This window comes from Ascaphus truei, chromosome 2 (assembly GCF_040206685.1).
Source record: "Ascaphus truei isolate aAscTru1 chromosome 2, aAscTru1.hap1, whole genome shotgun sequence".
Classification (NCBI taxonomy): Eukaryota; Metazoa; Chordata; class Amphibia; order Anura; family Ascaphidae; genus Ascaphus; species Ascaphus truei.
The window spans coordinates 477,681,140-477,698,847 of NC_134484.1; the positions used below are offsets into that span (position 1 = coordinate 477,681,140).

Sequence of the window (17,708 nt, forward strand, 5' to 3'; positions counted from 1 at the left end):
CTCTTAACACTGAATTGTTTCCCACACTGAAAAGTGGTTTCTTCACTGTAAATACTTGGGTGTGAAAGGCAGTCTCCCCTATTACTGAAATGTTTCTGACAAAGAATATGGTTTCTCCACTGTGTGAATTCTCTGGTGTGTCAGGTCACCACACTTTTGTCACGCTGTGCTCACCACAAACAAGGCAGGACCACTGTGCTGAGGTGGGAATGGATATTATGCCACCCCCAGCGACAGTGGTGCATCTGGAGTGTAGAGTTGGTCGGGGTAGCTGGGTTGGGGTTGGAGAGGTGTGGATGGTCGATATACTTGCCGGGTCAGAGGAGGAGAGGTACAGAACGTTGCAGGTACTATTAGCCATGTCTGGGTTTGGAGAGAGCCGAGTCGTCGTAGTCCGTTAGCAGACGTCAGGTTTGGAGAGGAGTGGATGGTCGTGGAAACCCGGGTCTATACACAGGAAGGTAAGCAGCAAGACAAGGCATAGAAGAGGTGAGTGCAACGCAACTGGAATTATACTCACAAAGTACCAGTGGCACAGCTGAGCATATGTAGGTGAGAGCGCCCAATCAGAACTGCAGTGAGGAGGTGTGCTAACAGCGCGAACTGTGGTTGGAGCATCTGAAGCAGGGATCAGGCGAGATCAGTATCCCTGATGTGCCCTAGGAGGACCCTGCATGTGGTGGATGCCGAGGGCGTCGCGCCTCCTTGATCCTCACAACTTTGTACTGAATTGTTTCCAACACTCTGAACAAGGGTTGGACAATAAGAAAAGAACTTCCCAACATAACACAAGTAATTTATCATAATAACAATATTCATCAAGGTATTAACACCAAATAGAAAACTAAAAGCAAAAGTCGGCAAAATGTTTAAGGTTATTTATTGCGAAACACATTTCTTATACAAATGCATATCATTCTTAATAAAATGTGAAAAAAACAAATACATTTTAGAATATTTTCATTTTAAGAATAATTTTTTTTTAAATAAAAATTATTTTACAATAAAACTACACCCACACTAAGGCCTTTTTTCACCCTTTTACAATTACCCCCCTCTTCTGTACACACTAATGGGGCATGGGGAAGCGTGTGTATATGAGCATGGGGGAGGAGTTCAAGAGGCATGGGTGAGAGATTAGAGAAATGCGGGGGAGAGGAAGGGTTTGAGTCATGGTGGAAGAGAAGGGTTAAGAAGCATGGCAGAGGGGAAGTGGTTGATGGGGAGGGGTGAGATTACCATCAGGAAGATTAATTATAGCTGCAACATGTGAAAGTCATGGAGCTTCCAGACCCGCTCCCACTCTCTCTACCAGACCCACTCAGTCCTCTCTCTGACACAGCCCCCATCCCCACAGCTCTCTGCCAGACCCACCCCCACTCTGCAGCCACAGATAGGAATACCATGGTAATAAGAAATGGTAAGTATTGAGTACCAGACATTTTTATTACTGCAGTATTACTATGTTACCGGTATATTGCCCCTCTGAACAATCAAATGTTTTATCTCATGTATGAATCCTCGTGTGAGGAGGCTGATTATCTATTAAAAGCTTTCCCCACACTATGTACATGGAAATGGTTTCTCCCGTGTATGAATCCTATGGTGTGTGATGAGGTGGGTCTTAAAATTGAACTTTTTCCCACACTCAGTACATGTGAATGGTTTCTCCCGTGTATGAACCCTGTGGTGTGTGAGAAGTATGCTCTTAAAACGGAATTGTTTCCCACACTCCGTACATGTGAATGGTTTCTCCCCTGTATGAATCATCTGGTGTTTGAGGAGACTGCTCTTAAAACGCAATTGTTTCCCACACTCTGCACATGTGAATGGTTTCTCCCCTGTATGAATCATATGGTGCGTGAGGAGGTTGCTCTCTTTACCGAATTGTTTCCCACACTCTGTACATGTGAATTGTCTCTCCCCTGTATGAATCCTTTGGTGTATGATGAGGCTGCTCTTAGTACTGAATTGTTTCCCACACTCTGTACATGTGAATGGTTTCTCCCCTGTATGAATCCATGCATGTTCGAGGAGGCTCTCCTTTCGGGAAAAGCTTTTACTACACTTTGCACATGTGAATGGTTTCTCTCCTGTATGAATCCTCTGGTGCGTGAGGAAGCGGTTCTTTGTACTGAATTGTTTCCCACACTCTGTACATGTGAATGGTTTCTCCCCTGTGTGAATCTTCTGGTGTTTGAGGAGGATTGTCTTAGTACTTAACTGTTTCCCACACACTGTACAAGTAAAAGGATTCACTGCTGTCTGAATCATCTGGTGTGGAAGAAGTTTCTCCTTCAGTGAGAAACTTCTCTCACCATCTGTACATGTAAAAGTTTGCTCTCTAGTGGGGACACAAAGGTGTGTGAGCAGGTCCCTGTCCAGTGAGAAGCTTTTGCCACACTCACAACAAGCAAAAGGCTGAACACTGCGGCTTCTTAAATCTCTCTCATTCCTTTTGCTGGACCCATATTTAGAGTCCGTTTCAGCTGTGTGCTGTACAAGGTCTGTAAATTCACCATCACGTGGCACTGGTTCCTTGTACATATCCAAAATGTGGCAGGAATCATTGTTTTTTGGCACTTCTGGGCTGCGAGGAGTCAAACAGCTTCTGGATGTATCAGAGCTCAAGTTCTGTTCCTCATTCAGGCCGTTCTCTAACAGAAGTAAAGAAAAAAAGTCAAAACTATTTTTTTTCAATCTGTAACTCAAATTACAAATCCAGAACACTGAAGAATTTACTTTACCAATACTTAATTAACAAAATGTTTAAAACGCAGGGTTTTAAAATTGTGGCCCATGGACACAAATGATTATTAACATTGAAAATATCCATGAGAAGTAAAGTTAAGGAACTCCTGGTCTATCATTAGTGCGTTAATAATATCAACTAAACCAGGCAGCAATCTATAGTGTACCCTGCTCCTCAGTGTTTCCTGTGGCGTGTCTGCACTCCTGCTTTTCCCGTGGCCTACCTTCCACCCTGTTCCCCGTTCCTGTACCCACCGCGCTGCAGCACCTACGCTGAAGTTTTTCCTGTTGATGAATTTTTGCCTGTGACCTTGACCTTCGCTCCTGTGCCGCCTGCCTTGACCCCGGCTTGCCTATGGACTACTCTGACTTCTCAAATCCTGACCCGGCTACACACGACTACAGACTACGCAACCCGGACCTGGCTTTGTGGTCTAAGGTCGGTGTTTTCACATCCCCACCTCAGCCCCACGGTCCGGTCCAGGTTTGTGGTGAGCATAACCGTTACAGTATGTTCAGCCCCACAAACAAGGACCCCACTGAGGTGGGGTTAGGCCAGACCGTGTCTGAAGATCTGTCCATGCCAGAATACGTGTCTTTCTCCGAATTGCTTACCAAAAGTCCCCATGAACTTTCCCAACGTACAGACCAGTTCCTTTAAATTATTGCCACTAGGAGACAGCTCTCTTGCGCCACAACACCCGTGGCTGGACCCCTCGAGGCACCCCTGTTTTCCTGGAATTCCCAAGCCAATGTTACATTCCTAGAGCCAAAAGATAAACTCTCTATGTCTCCAGTTTCAAACTCAAGTTCCCCTTTCTCTGACTTTCGTGCAGTGCCTGCTTTAACCCTAGCTAGTTCTCAACCCCTAGGTTTAAAGGCAGACCTTGCACATTATGCCCCCTTGGGGCTCAAGTTGCTGAGCCTGTTGAGTTTCGTTGCTTTCATACTCCTGCCCCCCTTTGCTTATCCTGTTGGGATTCATAGCTTTCATAGTCCTGTCCCCCTTGAGCCTCAAGTTACTGAGCCTGTTGGGATTCATTGCTTTCGTCGCCCTGCTCCAGTTAAAATTCCTGGTACTGGGTTCCCTGAGACTTTTTCCGAAAGACTGGCCTGCTCTGAAAGAATGATCCATAATCTGGCCATATCCATGGAACACTACGTGAAAGAGCAGGATCACGTTCTGGTCAGTCCCTCTACTACGAGGCAGCACCTCTCTGCTCCTACTCCTGTTGCTAACCCCTTGGGGGTACCCCTTTCTCCTTGGAATTACCAAACTGATTTTTCATGTCAGGAACCCAAAGAGGAGTTTTTCACGACCTCTGTTTCTGACTCAAATTTCCCTTTCTCTAAAAGCTTTGCAACTCCTAGTGTAACAACTCCTGTTCCTCAGACATTTGAAATTCCTGCCTTAGACTCTAAACCTTTTTCCTTAGTGCCTCCCACAACAATTGGTTCTCCTTTTGCTACTTCTCAATCTACACACTTCAGAGATCAGCTTATCTGTCTCTGATCCATTTGCAAGGTCCGAGTTCCCCCTTACTGCATGTAAGGATCAAGTTTCCAAATCAAAGCTCCCTCTCTCTCTTTCCCCTGCAAAAGTTCCAGTTCCCTGTTACTGCTTCTAAGGATCCAGTTTCTAAATCATCCTTCCCTGTCTCAGAGTTCCATGCTATATGTGAAACACCTACCCTTGAGTCTACAGTAAGCCTTCTTCCTTAAACTTCTCCACAATACCTGCTGTAACCTTTGCTACTTATAAGGTCTCTGATTTTAAAGCAGGTCCCCTTTTCTCAGATTCTCCTATAGTATGTGATATGCCTATCACTAATACTAAAACTCCTGTTTTAAGATGTACCTTCTCTAATGAGCCTGTAATGTTTGGCGTTCCCTGGACTTATTCTAAGACTCTTTCCACAAAGTCTTCGTAGTATCTGATATTCCTACTGTGGATTCCCAGACTCCCACTTCAGTGACAAGCAGACCTTTCAACAATGTTCCCACAGGGTTAAAAATACCTAATTCTGATTCTTCTATGACCAAAACCCCTATTACTCGGTCCAATGCAGTGTTGAATAAACTTTTCTCTGTTTTTAAAGGTTCCTGCCATAAAAATCCCCACAGGTTCTGGTATACCTATTGTTGACCCTCCGGCTCCCACTTCAGGGGTAAGCGCAACTTTCCCTGATTCAATTGAAGTACCTAGTCTAGCCCTTTCTGTTTCACAAATACCCACTTCAGAGACAAGCGCAATGCTGATTCAATTGAAGTACCTGGTCTAGCCCTTGCTGTTTCACAAATTCCCACTTCAGAGACCAGTGTACCTTTTCCTGATTTCTGTGCTGTACAGTGTGACCACTGCTGCTTCCCAGACATCCATTCCGGGAACAAATATATTTTTCACTGACTATTCTACAGCTCCGGTTGTAACCATGGATGACTTCCAAACCCTCACAGCAAACAATAGTTCTCCTCCATCTAGTCTCCCTACTACTCTGCATGTAGCCTTGGAGTCTGGGATTCTCACTCCTCAGACAATACAGTATCTCACTGACGCTTCCACAGTATTTGAGGTATCCGCTACAGACTGCATGACTGCTACTGTGAACTCGGGGTTATCTCTCATGGAACTTTCTGTAGCACCTGATGTTTCTACAGATTCAAAGTACCCAGTGTTCAAAACAGAGTTATACTTCTCTGATTCTTCCATAATATTTGTTGTACCCACTACTGACTGCTCAACTTCTGCCGCAAACTCAGGGTCACCTCCCAGGGAGAATTCTGTAGTACCGAATGTATCTACTTATTCAAAGCACCCTGTGTTCGAAACGGATTTATTCAGCATTGATTCCTCTACAGTATCGCGTGAAGCCACTGAGCCTGGGACTTCCACTCCCAAGTCAAGTTCATTCCTGATTCTTCTTCTGTGTTTGAAGTACCAAGTTCTAACTCCATGACTTCTGTTTCTAAGTCAGGTTTACCGCTCTCCCAGCTTCCTGCTGTACCGGATAAAATCTGTACTGATCCAAGCTCTCTCACTTTACAAGCAGATTCTATATCCGCAGGTTCTTGCATGGTGCCTGATGTGTTCTCTCTGGGTTTCATGTTGCCTTCATCAAAGACTGAAACAACCCTATTGGACTTCCTTGCCTTGCCTGAGGTGTCCGTCCCTATTTCTTGTGCTCTCACTGTGGGCACGGCATGTTTCTCTCAACTCGGCCGTTGGTGCCTACTGCTTCCTCTGCGGATGCCCAGACATCGGAACTGATGCTTTCCAAACCACATACGTCCTGGGATCCTGGCCTCTTTTCAATTGCCAGTACCACGGCAGAAAACTACGTAAACACTCCAACCGTCACACTCAACTTGCCAGGGATAACGGGCCTGGACTTTAACAAGAGAACGGTATCAATATCTTTCAGTGAGCCCTCCTGCCCTCTACCCTCGCTACCCAGTGACCGGATTTCCTTTGGAGCAAAAGATTCTCACAAACATCTACGTGCTTATCTGAGTAATACCATTGCTCGTCCAGAATGTTTCTCTGCTACATACAACCAACAATCAGTGTTTTTTGTCTTGTACTCTGGGACTATTACTGGAGATCTTGCATCTGGCTTGTGCCCTTCTGACAGTCCTGTTCTGGACTCCCCTGCTTTCCCACAGCTCTGCATATCCAAGTCCTTTTATGAAGCTTTCTGTGTGTCAATATTTGCAGTACCACTGTTCTCACTTTTAAAGATGGTACTCGCTAACGAACTGCTAGGCCACGGGTCTATTACCTGCCTAAGACAGTTCAGAAACAATTCCATGTCGCCCAGATCTCTGAGTGATCTTGCCTCTGCTCGCCCGGAGTTCTCGCCTGAAGGGGGGATACTGTAAGGGTCCCTGCTCGCCTGGAGTTCTCGTCTGAAGGAGTTGGGCTGGGTTAGGCTGGAACTCATTCTTACTGTGCTTTAGAGCTTCCAGACAAATCCCTCTCTAAACCTGCAATCAGAATCACCTGCTCTTGGTGTTACTCTGCAGCCTGCCTGTTGCTGCCTCCTATACAGCTGTGGTCCCATTGGCTGCCAGTGCTATTTAACTGCTGCCCTTCCCCCCGGGAAGTTGCTGAACATAATACTTTCTCCAAGTAACTGTGCTTGCCACAAGCAGCTCTGTTTGGCCTGATTTGGCCTTCTGTGCTTTGTCCTCTTCTCCTAGGTTCCTGGCAGACTTCGCCGCGCTGAAGCAGCTACACTGTTCCTCAGTGTTTCCTCTGGCATGTCTGCACTTCTCCTGCATCCTAAGGCTTTCCTGCTCAGTAGCCCCTGTGCTACTCTCCAAGTTCCTGGCAGACTTTGCCTTCGCCACGCTGAAGCGGCTACACTGCTCCTCAAGTGTTTCCTGTGGCGTGTCTGCACTCCTGCTTTTCCCGTGGCCTACCTTCCACCCTGTTCCTGTTCCCCATTCCTGTATCCACCGCGCTGCAGCACCTACGCTAAAGCTCCTTCTCTGAAGTTTTTCCTGTTGCCGAATTTTTGCCTGTGACCTCGACCTTCGCTCCTGTGCCACCTGCTTGACCCCGGCTTGCCTATGGACTACTCTGACTTCTCCAATCTTGACCCGGCTACGCACGACTATGCAACCCTGATCCGGCTTTGTGGTCTAGGGTCAGTGTTTTCACATCCCCACATCAGCCCCGCGGTCTGGTCCAGGTTTGTGGTGAGCATAACCGTTACAGTGTGTATATAAGAATCTATCATTCGCATACATGAGCGTTAGTTATTTAACATTTTCTCCCATGTGATAAAGGGACAGAGTTTTGTTTATTTTTGTATGCATGTCTATTTATATAGCGCCATTAATGTACATAGCGCTTCACAGCACTAATACACATGACAATCATATAAATAACATAACTACAAATAACAGATCATGGGAATAAGTGCTTCAGACATAAAAGTAACATTGTGGAAGAGGAGTCCCTGCTCCGAAGAGCTTGCAAGCTAATTGGTAGGGAGAATGTACATAGGCAGTAGGAGGGCGTTCAGATAAGTGCGTCTGCAGGGGGCCAAGTTTTTTTTAACTCACCCATTCTTTCCCTGTCTCTTTGGGTAACACCCAGCATACATCTCACCATATTTATTTGCGTTGTCTGAAGCTTCTGAATTATCTTTGCATTTAGGGTCTCAGTTTCACAGGCAGGATACACTGGTCAGACAGGGGAAGGGTCTCTTAAATTTCTTTCCTAAATACGTTTTATCGCATCTATTGATGGTCAGATACCCTTAACTCTGCATTTCCAACCTTTTATACGTGTCTGAGAGCCATATTGCGCTTCTAACTCTGCTGCATGTGGCTTGTTCCAGAACACCCAGCAGGCCTGGGGACTTCATATGAGAATGTGACCATGCTCCTTGTAAAAAGATAATATCCCTTTGTGCAGACAAAGGTGAAAAGGTACTCACCAGAGACAGGAAATGGAACAGTTTCTCTCTTTATTGGGGTCAGATGTTCCTCAGTGTTCGGCTCTTCTTTCTCCGACTTAACCTCTAAACTCTCCAGTACAACCACTGGGAAACCTGGCAATAAGAAAAGGAAAATCCATCTTGTAAAACTGGGAGTGGGGGCACTTCTTGTGACATCAGTATACAAAAAATTCTCTAGGTGAATGAAAGATTGCAGTTCAAGCAGAGTCCAGCAGTAAGCACCAGTCAACTCACCAGGTGAATAGAAAAATAAAAAAGGTTTATTGGTTACATATTAAAAACAAAAAACACTAAGGACAGAACAGGACAATTCTCCCACGCGTTTCAGGCACTCCTTGAGAAAAGGCTGCATAGCCTGAAACGCGTGGGAGAATTGTCCTGCGCTGTCCTTAGTGTTTTTTGTTTTTAATATGTTACCAATAAACCTTTTTTATTTTTCTATTCACCTGGTGAGTTGACTGGTGCTTACTGCTGGACTCTGCTGTTCAACCAATCTTTCATTCACCTCTATCGCCTGGCCGATTGGAGTGACGCACATCTGTAGCGCAGGTACAACCCTTGGATTCATGCTAAGCATCACGGGAGAACGCCGATGGATGACGGGCACCTCCATGTGCAGCGAAAGACCGGAGCAACAACCTGAGCTTTCCCGGACGGACTGAAGCCTTCAGTTATCACTACTGGCTTCAGCACTCGGGATCTCCACAGCTCCAGCAAAAGGATTCAGGTACCTACCTCAGTACCTCTCGACATTTGGGGACGCAGAAACGACGGACCGAGAACTTCACTGTGGATCGGGGATGTAGAGATAATGTTCATTGACTGCTTCACATTCCCCACCAGTTCTCCTACAGTGTCCATCTTTCCCCTTCCAGTTTTCCTCTCTTGATCATTACTGTGATACTACCTATCATTAGTTCTTCTACCTGCTACACGCTACAGATGTAAGTCCAGACAACATTATCTGCGGATATTATATATGGACACTATATTTTGGGACTCCTTGCTCTGCTCTGTGAGTTCCCATTACTGCTATTTTTGGAGCTGAGAGTAGTCTTGTTTTTTTACAGAAATACTCTATACTGATTCTTATGGGGGGAGGGGTGAAGTGAATGATTTTACTTTATTAACCCTTTGAGCGTTGAGGGAGTTTTTACCCCCGAGTGCTGAAAATATTAGAGCTACCAATGTTCAAACCACAATAACAATAATATTCTCAATATAACCTTAGACAAATCATTTTTTTAATTAGAACAGGTATCTTAGAATTGTAAACAAAAGGTTAGTGATAAATGCGCTCCAGCGCTGGATCCATTGAACTTGTGGGAAATGAATACATAGAATAGGGCTGTTGAGATAATGATGTCGTCTTTGTGGGGCCAAAGTATCCCTGAGGATGGGGTTGGCAAAGAAGCCCCTATGTGATCCTCAGTGGGATGGTTCCCCTACTGCAAAGTAATTGACAAAAATAAAGTTTGATTACTCACATGCAGCCCGATCTGTGTCCTGTGAGACGGGCTGCCAAGTAAATGGCTGATGAATTGTAGAACGAGAACTGGCGCACAGTCAAAGAGTGGGTCCCAGGATGTTGTATGGATCAATAAAGTTATTTTTTCATTCATCCTGGGACCCACTCTTTGACTGTGTGCCAGTTCTCGTTCTACAAATCTTAGAATTGTATGCACGCTTTAATATTATTTTCCAAACTATTGTACACATTTCAGTTCATTTTTTAAACATACTGAATAAAGACAAGTGAGGATGTAAGGGTACATACCACAAACAGGAAATGCGTCTATTTCTTCCTTTATTGGGGCCAGATGTTCCTCCGCCTCTTCTTTCTCTGATTTCATCTTTAACTTCTCGGGGGCAAACACTGGAAAACCTGGTAACAAGAAAAGGAAAACCCATCAAGTAAAGCTGGGAGTGGGGGCGCTTCTTGTGATATCACCTCCTTTGATATTGGTATAATATAATACCTCTTGTAAAGAAATGTATTATTAGCCCTTCTGGCAGAAAATGACTTGGAGTTAAGTGTTTGACTCGCGTAACGGCAAAATAATCATATATTCCCACTTCTTCTTACCTGCTGGTGGTTCTATAAGAAAACAAGATTAGTTTGGGTGTTTGACTCAAACTACAAAATAACCAGATATTCCCTCCTTGCAGATTTCAAAGACACCAAAATATCTCCTCTACTCACTTAACAAGCGTGGATCCATGCTGGCAGTGGGCAGTGCTGCTCTGGAGGTGCTGGCAGAGGGCAGTGCTGCTCTGGAGGTGCTGGCAGTGGGCAGTGCTACTCTCAAGGTGTTGGCAGTGGGCAGTGCTGCTCTGGAGGTGCTGGCAGTGGGCAGTGCTGCTCTGCAGGTGCTGGCAGTGGGCAGTGTTGCTCTGGAGGTGCTGGCAGTTGGCAGTGCTGCTCTGGAGGTGCTGGCAGTGGGCAGTGCTGCTCTGGAGGTGCTGGCAGTGGGCAGTGCTGCTCTGGAGGTGCTGGCAGTGCTGCTCTGGAGGTGCTGGCAGTGGGCAGTGCTGCCCTGGAGGTGCTGGCAGTGGGCAGTGCTGCTCTGGAGGTGCTGGCAGTGGGCAGTGCTGCTCTGGAGGTGCTGGCATGGGGCAGTGCTGCTCTGGAGGTGCTGGCAGTGGGCAGTGCTGCTCTGGAGGTGCTGGCAGTGGGCAGTGCTGCTCTGGAGGTGCTGGCAGTGGGCAGTGCTGCTCTGGAGGTGCTGGCAGTGGGCAGTGCTGCTCTGGAGGTGCTGGCAGTGGGCAGTGCTGCTCTGGAGGTGCTGGCAGTGCTGCTCTGGAGGTGCTGGCAGTGGGCAGTGCTGCTCTGGAGGTGCTGGCAGTGGGCAGTGCTGCTCTGGAGGTGCTGCCAGTGGGCAGTGCTGCTCTGGAGGTGCTGCCAGTGGGCAGTGCTGCTCTGGAGGTGCTGGCAGTGGGCAGTGCTGCTCTGGAGGTGCTGACCGGAGGTTCCTTGATCTATATTTGTTGGATGACAGCTGTGTCTGTATAAAAGAGAAAACAGAATTGGAATTATCTGTTATATTGGACAAATATACAGCATTTAGTATGATCTTTCAAACCTAAGATTATTATCCCCAAAGGAGTCGGAGAAGACAGGGGCACCAAAAAAAATTCATATGGTCCATCCTCAAACAGGAACTTCATTTCAAACACTGCAAAATACATCAATGGTTCAGGATTGTGTCACAACATAACCATCTAGTAAAACAAACCGTATAAAGCGAGTCGGAGATCAGCAGACAAAAGACCAGCAATGTCCTCTCAGTGTAACATAGTAACATACTGTACTGTTCTATAGTATGAATAAAAAGCAGATACATCAGAGAGACTTTGATAAATGCTCCCGATTCTCTCTCAGGTCCAGCAGTTCTGCTCCATACTGACACAGTCTTGCTTTCCTATTTCATACGGAGAGAAGTGAGTAATGCAGAGGAAACAGTGCAGTAACTTCCCCTCACCTGTCTGGCAAATGGAGAAGGGAAAAGAGGAAAAGAAAGAAACGGGGAAATTGGAAAGGAGGGGAGGGAAAAGGGGGACGAGAGTTAGTCAAGTAACTACTACATATTAAATAATTTTGTACCCCTGATACTTGGACGGCGTGTGCTGAGATTCTTAGCACTGATTTTTTTGGGGGTTCAGACAGAAGGAGGGTACCCCTGATTTATTGGTTAATGTGGAATTATTATATTACTTTTCACTGAAGACGTGTTCTCAACACACCTTTATTCTGATAGAAAATGCAAAAATGAGGATATCAAGATCATGCTCCCAGTTCACTCCCTCCTGTGGCTGATGTTATTGCCGTGAGGAATACAGCTTTCAGTGATAACCATCTGATTGATATTGGATGGAGAGGGTGGAACGGGTGTGTCTGTAGTGCTTGTAACACTGATCCAAGGTCTTATTTTACCCATTGCCTTTAAAGCTGCAGTTCAGTCAATATCCTGCATGTGTGTTATTTTTAATAAATCAGTTCTGTAGTAAGAAAAAATACTTTTAGCATTCTCTGTTTTTAAAAAACAACTTTGAAAGACCAATTTTCTTGTATTCTATTTTAACAACCATTTGCTAAGGCACTGCCCCTTCATGTCCTGTCACAAGCCCTGGCACACCCCTTTGTCAGCCCTGCCCTCCCTCTAGCACATGTCAGTGCAGGAGTGCTCATGAATATTCATGAGCTTCCACTGAGTGACAGAAGCAGAAGAAAAACGTATGCCAGCTCTAATGATGTCACCAAATTTCGCCGATCAATACATGGAGAACGAATTGACCTGCAGCTTTGCAGTTCTTTAGGTAAGTAGAGATTGCCCACATGAAACTATTGAAGTAAAAAAAAAAATTAAAAAAGAAAAAAAAAAGACTGAACTGCAGCTTTAAGAATTGCTGAATATACTTTTGGTTTACAAAAAAAGATGCCCAAAGCTACTTCCAATGTGACAAAAATACACAGTGCAATACCTATAAATTCTCTTGAAATAGGCTCATTTACTGTACTGTACGTCTTAAGCCTGCTGCCACTTTCAAGGCATGACCGTTAGCAGGTCCTAGCACTCCCTGAGTTAAAATTCTTATTTACAACAGGAGGTAACAAAATGACACCACAAATAGAAATAGACTAAGTGATAGTCAGCATGACCTGTTTCTATATATTGTTTTTATTATTTGTATGTGTTTGTGATCACAGAGCTGGTTATATATATGTTTTCTCTTTATCCTCTGTTTGGGTTAGACAATTGAAAGTAAAAATAAAGATGAACTCCGGATAGAATTACCAGCTCTGTTTTTAATTTGTTAGTATTTGTTTTTATGTACAGGTGTCTTGCATCCATACATTGGGGGGAAATGGAGTATTTTAATTGTTAGGTTTATTACTGTGATATGACGATTACTGTTTTTTGCTATGTTATATTGTGTGAGACCTAAAGATATCAGATGGTTCAAAAAATAGGGGGTTAACATTAACACATCCCCACCTTAGACATTGTGGTTGCTATGGTTCTTAGCACCGCCCCAGTCCCGATCATAGCAGATTTCTGTCTGTGGGAGGGAAAGGAGGTGTGTTCTTCCCACTCTAACCATCAATGCCTAGGACCAACTGAATGGTGATGTCTCTGAGGGGCGTGGTTAGTCACGACTTTTGGAGTCGTATCGGCTCTACCCCAGTTCAGTGCTTTGGCAGCTGAGGGATATAGCACCTCCACGGGCACAGCGGATAGGTTTTAACCCGTACCTTTAGAGGACGGGGGATCTCCGTTGTGAGGGGAGGTGTTTCTATCTCACCAGCTAGCTATGCCAGGAAGCGGATTGGTAGTGACATCACTAGGGGGCGTGATTAGCGAGGGACTGTAATGCCTTCAGATATACACATTCACAGAGGTAAACATGGTCGCATCTATGACGTCATATACACGTGTTTTTGGCGCGAAATTTGACTAATTCATTACACATGTGATATATGGTATAAAAGGGTCCCCCAATGTACTGTACCTTACTCCTTGATAAAGCACCTTGTTGTGTGAAACGCGTTGGAGGGTATTAAAATCCTTGTTTGTTATGTCTGATTGACAATAAATTTATTTTTCATTTTTGATACACCTGTGTCCCTGGGCAGTGCGCTGCTTTGTGCATTCTTTTGCATTTTTTGGATCGTTTACTACTGTAAATACATTTCTATGCCCGCTATGCTGCGAAACAAGTTGGGAATCGGTAGGAGTGATTATGGAACTGTGCTTTCTGCTTGTCCTATATACACAGATACTGTATGGTAAGATGCAAGTTCCCCCATGCGGCACTTGGAGCTGGTGGAGCGCTGCCCAGAAAGCATACATGTATGTAGCGGTGTATGTACACTGTTTGTTATGTGTATTTTGTGTATTAATTAAGTAAGTACTCCTGCATATTTGCACTATTCCCTGGTAACATTCTTTATATATGTATCCAGGTCCCCTTATACCTCCTGGCTCGTGGGGTAGGGGATGACTGCAGCAGTTGTCCGGGTGCCGCCGAGCTGCGGGCTGACCCGCCGAGGTGCCGGTAACTCTGAGAGGGTTGCGGCTATAGCGGGAGCTCTGCCGTGCACCCGATATCGGGCGCCGCCATTTTCTTTTGCATGCACAGTCGCTGCCTCACGCATGCGCAGTTAAGGCAGAGTTGCGGCGGCCATTGTCAAGGCTCTGCAAGGTACTACATATCCCAGCATGCTCCTGGAGGCCGGACATGTGACATGCAGCATCCAATAGGGCTCCCAGGATATCTGTGAGGGAGATAGATAAATGTTGGCATGCTCAGAACCGTGCGCCAGTCGGGAGAGGGACCCCAACGAAGCAGGTAGTGTCCAGGGAGCAGTGCTTCCCTGGACTAGTCCCAGATTGCCCTCAGAGGCAGATGCCTGCAGACAGGAGAGGATCCTGTAGACCGCGTCGTGGGATCACGTTGCGGCCTGCGGACCCACCATCTTCCACCTAACCTGGTCTGGACGGAGTCAAGGAAAGTATCCACAAGTGCACCAACGGCCACACACACAGTTGGTACTGCTACTCCACACACTTGGGGTGGGCTTGACTCTGTGGACACCAGGTGGTTAGGTGCCCAGGGCACCTCAGTACTTTGGGGGAGCCTCACCGGGTTGGGGGTTCTACACTGTGGAGGTATTGTGAAGGTATGGCCTAGTATGGCCTTGTTATTATTGTGTTGATGTTCAGTAAATACTATTGTGTATTTACTGTCCGTATTAGGTTCCTGAGAGGAGTTATCCTACTGCGTTAGTATCTTTACCAGGTGGAGGCGCTGTGTACCAAAGAACGTGATCACCCCAGGCTCCCAGTGGCGGAGAAACAGGCCTTCTGTAAGCCACGCAGGTAACGGTAGCACAGGTAGTTTCCCTTAGACAAGGGGAAAGCGGGCTACATATAGATCACCAGACATAAAATAATTATAGTGGCTTATATATATTGATAGAAATTTTAACACACTCACTGCCTTGTCCCACACACGTCCCCCTCACGTCTCCTTAATGTCTAGGCTGCCTTTGCATGTCAAAGAAAATAGCCTCCTACAGTATGTCTCTGCTGTTTATTTTCCCATCAGCATACCTTCTTCTACCTCCTTATTTCACACGTCCTATCTACATCCATTGTAACCACATATCCCTCTTACATACTGTATATTAGATTGTTGTAGCTAGGTCCCCCTCTTACCCCTGGGCTGCCTGAGGGAGATAGGTGCAGGAAAGGCTCTGGTGGGGGTTGCTGCATGCAGGGAGTTTGTGGCAGTGTGCGGGTGCCGCCAGAAGGACAACCTGGTCGCCGGAGTCCCGTGGTGGTACCTAATATAGGGCGCCGCCATCTTGAACCTAGTCACGCATGAGCAGAGTGCCCCACGCATGCTCAGTGTTCAATAGTGCGGCAGCCATCAGGAATAGGCGCAGAATGGGGACTACAAGTCCCAGCAGCCTCAGGGGCTGCTAGACATGTGTTGCAGGTGGACCAATAGGGCTCCTGGAAGCACAGAGGAAGCATACATTTGGCGCACTGAGGGGGACCACGCCAGTTGGAGCCAGGACAGAGAAGGGGAAGGTAGGGTCTGGGTGTCAGAGACACTCAGACTAGGCCTGAGACCCCTTAGGTCCAAAATAGGCCCCACTCACGTAATCAGATTGTGGCTGCTACAGGGAATCCCATAGCTAGGGACATTTCCCCAGTAGCTGCATATAGTTAGCATATAGCGCCAGTGAAGAGGCCGCGCAGCGACTTTCGGCCTGTGGTCTGGGACCAAACCACCACCGTACCATCAGACTATTAAAGGGGAGACACTCCGACCGGAGTTCACCCAACGCAGAGGCGGACGTCTTCGCGGATGACGATGTCGCTGGATCACCAGGATCACTTGCTAGTCGGCCGCACCGGGTACTGTAGTACCCGGCAGGTACCTCGACAAAAGTGCACCAACAGTTCAGGGTAGCGTTACCTTTTGGGTGGGTCTTGACATTGGTTAAAAGGACATCAGGGTATTGGTGCCAAGCACCCTTTGTACTGTGGGGACACGTGGTGTATTGAGGTTGGGAGTGTTATATAGCTGTGGGGTATAGTATAAGACAGCGGTGCGCAAACTGTGGGGCGCGACCCCCAGGGGGGGCGCGAGACTGCCGGCGGGGGGCGCGGGGTTTACAGAGGCCCCGCGCGCTTCCCGAAGGCACTTAAATTAAGTGCCGGGGGAGCTGCAGGGCCTCTGTAAACCTTTACTTACCTAAGCTCCGGCGGCTTCCTTCCTGCATCGCCATGGCAACGCGGCGTCAAAATTACGCTGCGAGGTCATGTGACGGCACGTTGCTATGGCAACGTGACGTCATTACGCCGGAGCGCGGGTAAGTTGGGGTTGGGGGGGGGCGCGGGAGTGAGGGGACAGCCGGCAGGGGGGCGCAGGGAAAAAAGTTTGCGCCCCCCTGGTATAAGATATAGATCTATATCTATATATATCTATATGTTCAGTAAAACTTGTTATTACATACTTGTGGTGTGATCATTGTTGGTATTCGTTCCTGAGCGGGGATCATCTCACTGCGCTGGGTTCCCTCACGGGTGGAGGCGCTGCACCAAGGCAGACAAGTGACACCCCAGGCTCCCAGAGGCGGAGGCTCAGGCCTTCTCTTAGCCAACAGGCAAAGGCAGTACTGGTAGTCCCTTCTAGTCACGGGGAACAAGGGCTACATTGTATTTCTGTAACGCCTGATGAAGGATCCTGAGAGGTTAGAAAGCTTGTAACATTTCAACTACTTGTTGGTCCAATAAAAGGCATCATATCCCCTCCCCCCTCTCCCTCCTGTTACTGCAAGCAATGTGTCATGGATTCCTACAGCTAATAGTACTGTATCACCGGATCCTGTACCTTTCTGTTATCTCTGTATATTTGCACCGTTTAGAAAATGAGGGGTTAACCCCTTGTATGCTACAGACGTGAGGCACCACATGCTTGGGGTTTCTATATGGCGGCGCATACACAGAGACCCAGACACAGCACCCACCTCTGTGCCTGGGGTCACCCTGCTCTCCCTCAGCTGTAGTTCTACACTAGACTGTCCCCGGGCAAACATGTCAGCCTCACACAGAGAAGCTATAGCCCATAACACACACATGATGCTGGCCCCTGTGGTAATGAAGGAGTTAAACTCCAACCAATACTCCCTCAATCTAATAACTTTCTAACTCTATTTAATAACTTTCCCAATCTTATCCTCACTGATTCCTAATGTTAATTCCCAATGTAAAATAACCCCCATTATCTCCCAGTCCCTGTGATACAGGAGGAGTAACCCCCCCAGTGCCAGAGGCTCCCCCTCACTATCAGAGGCTCAGCCTCTCAGGCTCCTGTGTGTAAGGCTGCGTCCATAGGACAGTCAGCTCTGAGCCGTGCAGACGCTCCGTGATGAGGATGTCTTGAGAGGGGGCTCCCGCGAGCGTCAGCAGGCGT

The 17,708-nt window shown here is 46.8% G+C and overlaps 1 protein-coding gene across 1 annotated transcript; it reads right to left on the reverse strand.

Annotated features, from left to right (window-relative positions):
• Positions 1-1,020: 1,020 nt before the first annotated feature.
• On the reverse strand, positions 1,021-17,000 carry LOC142488398 (uncharacterized). The gene is made up of 5 exons (XM_075588880.1): positions 16,750-17,000; positions 10,423-11,224; positions 9,997-10,104; positions 8,199-8,312; positions 1,021-2,657 (listed from the first exon to the last, which is right to left on the reverse strand). Exons 1-5 carry the CDS (start codon positions 16,792-16,794, stop codon positions 1,564-1,566), a joined length of 2,163 nt encoding a protein of 720 aa, XP_075444995.1. The 5' UTR covers positions 16,795-17,000; the 3' UTR covers positions 1,021-1,563.
• Between the last annotated feature and the right edge of the window lie 708 nt (positions 17,001-17,708).